Source organism: Mus caroli, chromosome 4 (assembly GCF_900094665.2).
Source record: "Mus caroli chromosome 4, CAROLI_EIJ_v1.1, whole genome shotgun sequence".
NCBI lineage: Eukaryota > Metazoa > Chordata > Mammalia > Rodentia > Muridae > Mus > Mus caroli.
The window spans coordinates 126633231-126641817 of record NC_034573.1 but is presented as its reverse complement, the minus strand read 5'-3'; the positions used below and the strand labels follow the sequence as shown (position 1 = coordinate 126641817).

Here is an 8587-nt window from a genome sequence, read left to right as displayed (position 1 = left end):
CCAGCCTGCAATCCTCCCAGGATGGATGGGCGTTGCATAAGAAAGGAGCAGGGAACCTCAGCCACTGGCCAGCTTGGCTGTGTGCCCTTAAAGGATGCTGGGAGCTTACCTGGGCCCTTTCACGGAACTCTCACCGCAGCCCTGGGGCACAGGCCCAGTGATTTCTGATTTGCTCAACCAATGCTGGAAACTTGCCTGAAGCCTAAGCCAGGGGAGTCCAGCTCTCTGGAACGCCCATCTGTATGGCCTCTCTGAACCTCGGTGACCACCCAGTCCTGGAGGTGGGAAGGCAGAGCGATTTGTCAACTGCAAGTACCACTGAGTTGTCTATGGGCCCATAAACTAGAAAGAATGCACGCGCGGTCCCCCGCGAGGTATTGCATGGGCAGGAGTGGGAGAGCCGGCGGTGCGTCCCGTGTGCGTCCTCCGGGACATCCCCAGGCCGGCCGCGGTAGCGAGGTCGCGTGCGTGCGGTGCGGCCCACGAGTGGCACGGGGCCAACGCCCCCAGGCGCGAGCCGGCCCGGGCGAGCGTGTGCACGTGCTGCCGGCCGGTGGCCGCGGTGCGGGCTCCGCGTCCCGCCCGCCCCGGCGCTGATTGGCTGCGTGCGGGGGCGGCCCCGCCCGGGGCGGTGGCGGGCGCGGGTGCCCGCGTGCGGCTGAGCCGCGTGTGCGCCGGCCGGGGTGCGGGAGAGGCAGGAGCGCGCCACGCGCGGCCGCCGGGCCGAGCCCGAGGAGCGCGGCGCCGCCCGGCCATGGCCCCCGCCCGGGCCCGCCTGTCCCCCGCTCTCTGGGTCGTCACGGCCGCGGCGGCGGCCACCTGCGTGTCCGCGGGGCGCGGCGAAGGTGAGCGGCGCGGCGGGGCGGGGGCGGGGGCGGTGCTGCCCGGGGCGCAACTTCCCCGCCTCGACCCCAGCCGGCCTGGGCGCAGGATGGCACGGGCAGGGGCGGAGGGAGGATGCCCTGGGGACTGAGAATCGGAGGCTGGGGACAAGGGGACAGGACCGGACAGAAGACAGAGAGGTATGGAGGAGAGAGGGTTCGGAAAGAAGGCAAGGGATGGGAACCGAGGACCGAACGGGCTGAAGGCACTGGACAGACAGGGAGACAAGAATCCAAAAATCGGGGACAAGGTACAGAGGACTGAAGGAAAGGGGGCTGAAGATGGCTTTGAGCACAAGGCCACGAACTGGCTGGGGCCAGACAGAGAACAGGGGTTTAGAAACACCGGGATGATGGGTGTCTTGAGAGTGGGGTGGGGGCATAGGCTGGCCAGGGAATAGGGACACATACACCCAGGCAGTGGCACCAGTGGCAGGAGGTGCAGAGAGCAATGGACTGGGAGAGACAGGCACAGTGGCTCAGAGAACGGGGTCTTGTCTGAATCAAAGCCAGGTGGTCCCTTCACCCGGGGCCCCAGCAAGGTGGGAGGGGCACCGAGTCCTCAGGACCAAAAGACTCTGGGAAATGACTTCTGGTGAAAGAAGGAAGCCCAGAGCTGAGACTGGCTCCAGGGCTGCCCACCTACACCTTTTCTTAGGTCCCACTGGACATTGCAATCAACCAAGGGGTTCTGCCCCACACACCCTGGCTCCTGTAGAGACTCTCCTTAGCATGCTGTGCAAGACCACTGTTTAGAGCTAAAGCTGGTCTCACGAGGCAGGCTGGATTTAGGATTTACCGTGTCCTCCAGTCCCAAGCAAGCTGAACTATTTGCTCAGAGAGCTCCTGGCCCAACATTCAGCTCAGGGGGCCCACTCAGCCCACAGGTTCATCCACATAGACCCTGGCTAGCAGAACCTCATGTGTGGACGGCACCCCCCCAAACCCCATCATGCACACAGCAGGGCAGCCATTGCACACACACACACACACACACACACATACGTGTCACCCACGTATGCATGTAGATACCGCAGCACAAACAGAAACAGACCCTCAGATTTGCATGCAGGTCTGGTGAAACACATGTACTCTGACATAGGTAAAGTACTGTCTCCAGGGAAAGCAAAACCAGGGAGGGAGGGGGATGTTTCAGGGTGGCTAAGGGACAGGTGGGCAGGCAGAGATGGCTGCCTATCTACTTATGATTGGGGGAGGTATTCTGAACAGGGAAGAGTCAGGGCCAGAAGAACAGGGTCTGACAGAACAGCTTTCCTCGAGCCAGGCCAAGTGACGTGGGGTGGATTGCGGTGGTCTAGGGTTGGGGTGGAGAGGGTGTTCCTAGCCCAGTAATGTTTAAGGAGGTCTTCAGCAAGCCTTGAGGAGTCAACTCTGCACCTCATGCCCTTGCCTCAACTGTTCAGTGGAGAAGCCAGCACCTTCCAGAGTCCTAGACTGTGAGACCCAGAGCCCCCACGGTAGTGACGTTTCCCAGGCTCCCATGCTGCAGACAGATATTACAGGGGAATGTGTGTAACAGAGAAGCCCCAGCTGGAGAAAAAGGGGGAGAGACCTGCCTGCAGTCGGGGGTGAGACCAAGGGTGAGCTTGCAGAGTGCCCAGATAAGCTGGGGTGACCCACACACCACCGATGGCCAGATGGTGGAGACCTGGGCCTAGTGTGTATGTGGAACACCCAGCAATCCTTTATGACATGACTCTTGTATGGTACAGGAGCCAGAACCTGCTGGGAAGACCCCTGGGGGTCAGGGAAGAGGCCGTCTTCCTAGTTGGGGCCCAACACAGGCAACAGCACCCAGCCTGGCTGTCTGCCCGTGACTATTGGGCAGTCGTGTGCCTACAGATTCCTTGAGCCACACCAGGCGTCAGGTCCTTAAGGGTGAATCTCCCTCCACTTCAGGGTGGTCTCTGAGGCAGTCTGTGTGTCCTGCATGATGTCCCTGGGCCACCCCGATTCTCTGGCCTCCCCATCACGCACTGTGTCCTCGGGGAATGTGAATCAATTTAAGTATTAGTCTCAGCGAAATGGAATGGGGGAAGGTGACAGTACTGGAGAGAAAACGGATCGTATAATGCCTGCCTTCCGTGGTCAGGCGGGAGCCGCCGAGGAATTCTCTGTGCTGGTCAGCACCTGACGGCCTGTGTGGCCCTCAGAATTACCTGCTCTGGGAGACCCAGGAGGACCCCTGTGGGCATTTCCAGAGGAAAACTGAGGCCTGAGGGGTTCAGCAAGAAGCCTTGGAGTCCAGGTCTCCCGTTTTCTAAATAGGGGATGAGTCCAGATGGGGGAATCAGCCTCATGGTCTGGCAGGAGAAGAAGTCAGCCAGCTGCAGGACCAGGTCTAGATTTCCAAAGGGCCTCAGACCAGGCCAGGCGGCCCCAAGGCTGGGATTCCACCAAGTCCCCATCAAGTCTCCTATGTTGGCATGAGCTGTCCCTTGAGATTCACCTCACTCTCCTCCATACCCCCCGTGGATGGCGATGGGAGGTATAGAAGCTGGCAACGTTCCAGAGGGAAAGGACGGACTGGGGGATGGGGGGGTGGAGGGGGACAGAGTAGGGTGTAGAAGGAGTCAGAGCTAACAGCCTGACTCCTGTAGCCTGTTGTGAATCCAATAGAATTGACTTTTGACTGATCTGTGGGTTACCTGAAGACTGGATGGTGTGCTGGGACTTCCTGGGGACAGATGGTCCCAGAAGGTGGCTCTGAGTTCAGGGTGTCCGGGGGAGCCTCTGTGGCAACGGATGTTTGTTCAGGGTCCTCCAATGTAGGGTCAGGCCTGAACTAGGCTGTACAGTGCCTGGAGAAGGCAACCTCAGGCCTGAGACCCACATGGGGATACTGGCTGGTGTGGAGATACCCCTGGCTGCCCTTTCCCCGCCCTCTTTCCTAATGGGGCCCCACTGGTCTTGGGGGGAGCTGCAATACAGCCCCCTTCCCTCCCCCCAGCCGGCAGGAGGAAAGAGCTTGCCTGACCCACTTTTCTCTCTATTGCCTGAGAGCAAAGGAGGGAGGGAGATGGGAAGCCTTCTCTCTGCCTGTGCCCCTGGCGTAGGGCTGGCTCGGGAGAGGGGACATTCCTCCGTGGACATTGGTTCTGGTTCTGATCCCACCCGGTCCCTAAGGACCCAGGGAGGAGTGCAGAGGCACCTTCCTGGTTCAGTTGGGCTCCTGACATCGGAGTGGGAGGGTGGAAGGAAGAAGAAAGTAAGCCTGTGTGAGCATCGTCACTCCACAGACCCAGGTGACACTTGTCTCTACCTTTGAGGGCCAAATGGGAGCTATGCAAACTGCAGGCAGGGTACCCCACCTCCCTGAGGGAAAGTTCCAAGAGGCCCTGCTTTGCCCTTCTGTAACCTGTCCGGGTCATATCCCACCTTGGAAGATGGAAGCCTGTGGTGGTTGGTTGGGGTCGGCTGGGGAAGGAGACCCATGGAAGAACAATACAAAAGCAAACCAACAAAGAACATGGAAGGCTATGGAACTCTGTACTAAAGGCCTCGGGCACAGCCGTAATCATAGCAATAAAAAAAAGCAGGGTCCAGAGACAGGAAGGAACTTACCTTGGGACACACAGCAGGTACAGATAGTCGGGCACAGCTGTAATCATAGCAATAAAAAAAAGCAGGGTCCAGAGACAGGAAGGAACTTACCTTGGGACACACAGCAGGTACAGATAGTTGGGACTGGAATTCTGCTCTCTGAGGCGGACAGAGAGAGGAGGCATAGGGCTGTAGGATGTGGCAGCAGGGACTGGCTTTGGTCCAGACACTGTCCCAGTGCTTTACAGATGGCTTCCTTGCCTGTGTCTGAACCCCCAGGTCTTACTGACACATTTTAGAGATGGAGAAATTGAGATTCAAAGAAGTGGGAGCTGCCTGTGATGTGACAAGGGCCCAGGAATACCTGACCACCCTGCAAAGGCGGGCGCTTTACCTTGTGGTTTTGCAGGTTGCCCCGGGTGGGCACAGGGCCTTACTTTGAACAGGCTGGCATTTGAGTCAGAACTCCTTCCCTCTACCCAGACACCGCCCAGAGAACCTGCCTCTCTGCTGAGTGGTAGTTCTCTCTGTGCTGGCCTTGCTAGCCACCCCTGGGCTTCGGGGCAGGTTCTGGAACCTCTCTGAGACACATCTTTCATCCCTAACATGGAATACTGCACACTCCTCTGGACTGTCATGAAACGCTATCACAGGCAAGGTGGCATCTGAGGCTCCCCTGGCAGAGTTCAGCACACAGTAGGTGGTGTCAGGAAGCAGCTCGATCTCACCCATCCACAGCCCTCCCATCACTGTTCTCAGTGGTCTAGCAGGTGCCAGGCTCCATCCTGGGGACACTGAGGTCCTTAAAGCCATGCCTGTCCTCAGGTAAATGGTGGGACTTACTGGTGTATATGTAAATGCTAGCATCTTCTCAAAGGGCACTAGGGGTGAACACTACTACCCCCATTCCACAGAGGAGGAAGCTGGGGCTTAGAGAGGTGAAGAGGCAGAACCAGGATGCCAGCCTACGCCTGCAGGAGCACCCAGACCCAGCTCTGTACGTCCAGCTGGTCCAGCATCCCAGAACCTGGGCAGTATGTGCTTTAGTAGTGGCATGGTGACCCGGATGTTGGCTGAGGGTTGATGGGCACTATCAAGAAAGAGGTGGGGCTTAGACTTCAAACCAGATAGGCTAGCAAAGACAGGCATCCTGGGCTGGGAACTGTGAGCTCCTGGGACAGCTAAGAGTGACCAATGCAGCTGGCTCTGGCTGGGAAAGGGTCCCAGGGGCCTAATGCCCTCTTGTCTTGTGTTTTACAGTGAATTTGTTGGATACATCAACCATCCACGGAGACTGGGGCTGGCTCACATATCCTGCTCATGGGGTGAGTGATGGAGTCGTGTGGTTGAAGTTGCGAATCTTAGCATCACACTGATCAAAAGGAAGCAAAGGCTCCGAGAAGTAAATTCATTCATTCATTTATTCATTCAAGGGACAGAAGTAGGAGAGGGGGTGGATAGTTCTTGACAGTTTAGCTCACTGGGACCCTTGGGATCACACTCACTGACACAGGCCCCTGATTCTGTCTGATCCTTGGTTTGAGGATCTTCATAGCTGTGCCCTGGGCCTGCGTATTCACGGCTTGTTAAGGCCAGGCCCAGGGTAGCTAGAACCATGGCAACAGAGACATGGACAACAAGGTCCAGCCAGGCTTCCATAGCCCTGGGAACAGGGCCTAGCTCATCCCAGTGATGACAGTGGTACCAGTTCAGGCCTGGGAAGGGACTCCTTTTTTTTTTTTTAAACCTCGGGGGAGGTTTTCATCTTAGGGATCAGGATGAATCTCCGCTCTGCCTCTCTGGGGTCTCATCACAGGCAGCACTGGGCTGAGACACAGCCATCAGCTCCTCAGCACCACAGCATTGTGGGAACTGGCGGGGCCGAGCCTGAGTGCCATGATTCTCCAGGCCCAGAGCTGTAGCCTGCATGGCCACTTCTGTGAGCGGAGGCCAGCTACCCGAGAAATGAAGCTAAGCATGGCTGTCCTTGGGAAGGGCCTGGGGTGGGCCTGGCTTGACTCAGAACCAGGGACTTGGCCCTTAGATCAATAAGAACCTGGATTTGGTTTGGGGAAGATCATACCTGGTGACAGAAGGCTCTGCTGTTCATGGTGTGCGTAGCCTCTTCTTACTTCTTCCGAGATTTAGAAAATAATGATAAAATCTCGTGTTCACATGGCCTTGGGAGCAAGTCCTTGCAGGATGGTAGGCCCATTCCACAGGTGAGACTACTGAGGCTCAGTGCTCTCTGGTGGCAAGCAAGACTCGAACCCAGATCTCTATAGGACTGGAGCCCATGTGGCACAACCCATATGCACCTCAGGTGCTGAGGGCTTGTCTGACCCCCCTGTAAGGGGTGAGGGTGAGTGAAGGATGCTCTCATCAGGAGCTGGGGGGTTCCTAGAGAGGAATAAATGTACTACATGGGTCCAGATCTTGAACTGAGCAGGTAGAGCAGGGGGTTGGAGGGAGTGTGCATGCTCCTGTCCAGGGGCCTGCTGTTGATCCTCTTGCCCAGCAAGGTTGATCCTTCTGCCTTTAGAGCTGGCTCATGAGGCTCCGTCCAGCTCTCTCACTCTGTAGCTTGCTCCATGCCCCTCTGGGCTGTGCGTAGCATGAGAGGGGCCATCTGGCTTAGGCAGGACACAGCTGGAGGCAGGGGTGCCTGGCTTCATGATGGAAGAGCTTTGCCTTCTCTGACCAGTGGAATGGCTCAGGCCATTCACCTCCTCATTTATAACGAGGCGATCGTAGATCGTGCTCTGTGCAGTTAGATAGGGCGAGGCATAGAAAGGGCCTTTGGCCAACGAGAAGCCAGAAGCTGAACCCCAGGCTGCATCTTCCTTCTGCACCCACTGGGGTGACCCGTATCTTGCCTGGCACTGAAGAGCTAGAGTGTAGACTGCCCTAGGGGAGGGGGCATATTACTGTCTGTCTCCCCCTTGACCCTCACTGTAGCTAGAAGGAGCAAGCATTCATAGATGCAGCACCCGTGGCTCAGAGAAGGAACAGCCCAAACCCAGAGCTGCACAGCTGCTTTGCCCTGTCCTGTTCTAGGAAGAGAACAAGGCAGGGGACAGCATGAGGGGTCAGCTGCACAGGCAGCTTGGGTGGGACTAGCCCTGAGTGGAGAGCGGGCTGGCTTTGTCTTTGCATTTACTTCCAGGGACCCAGACACTACAGGCATCCGGCCTCACTCTGGGGCTGGCCGAATGGGGCCAGGCCATTGGCACCGTTGGGGACAGCTGGAGCGGGTTCTGATCAGACTGGTTAATTTATCTGGGCCCCTGGCAGGAAACAGACAGGGAGCATCTGGCAGGCTCTTTGGTGTTCCATTAATTGTGACAATAACTTTAGCCCCAGATGTGACATGACTGCCTGGGGCTGGGGCTGCAGAGTGGGGCGTGGGGCAGCAAGCATAAGCTCTTACAAGTGAGGCCAAACTCCCAGGAGCCCTGTGGGTGAGAGCCTCCATCCGATGGTCCTGCAGGCATGCAGCAGACCAGGGGTGAGCTGGCGGGTGAGCAGCACACTTGTGCCCTGCTCTCTGAGTGCCTTCCTGTGCCAGGCCTGAGCTCAGCACTCTGTAGGCATTTTCTCCTGGCATCCTCCCAGACCAGTGGAGATAGGCCTGTCTGGGGGAGGCTGGGGTGGAGACCACACAGCCGGCCGAAATGAGGCCAGGTGGAGAGGCTTGTGGCTGGCAGGAAAGGGGTTGGGACACTCAGGACCCCTGCTGTGCCACACATAGGAGTCTCAGGAGGAGGGGTCTTCAAGCCCCCTCCCCCTGCAGTACTGAAGTGAGGAGATCCTTAGTTCCTATAGAGCAGAGAGTAAGCCACAGATTTGGACATGGCTATCTGTCCTCAGCCCCAGAAATACCTTGAGGTCCCCTGGACTCAGCCCTGTGCCTGCCCCTAGCTGGAGCTGGGTAGCGGTGTGGCTGAGGTAGCCAGGGCTTTTACAAAACTCTCTGCACCCACATAGAATCCTTGCTTCATCCAGGGTGTTGCTGGCAAGTGCCACATTATGAGGGTTCGGGTGCTGATGTCTCTCTCTCCCTCTCTCCCTCTCTTTCTCTCTTTCTCTCTCTCTCTGTGTCTGTCTCTCTCTCTCTCTGTTTCTGTCTCTCTGTCTCTCTG

At 57.6% G+C, this 8587-nt stretch overlaps 1 protein-coding gene across 1 annotated transcript in view; it reads left to right on the top strand.

The window, feature by feature from the left end:
* Positions 1-680: 680 nt before the first annotated feature.
* Epha8 (EPH receptor A8) overlaps positions 681-8587 on the top strand; it is a 27386-nt gene continuing 19479 nt past the window's right edge. Inside the window, exons 1-2 of the mRNA XM_021159448.2 lie at positions 681-845; positions 5706-5770. Coding sequence (XP_021015107.1) covers positions 755-845; positions 5706-5770 — 156 coding nt within the window. The 5' untranslated portion in view covers positions 681-754. The remainder of the gene's footprint in view (positions 846-5705; positions 5771-8587) is intronic.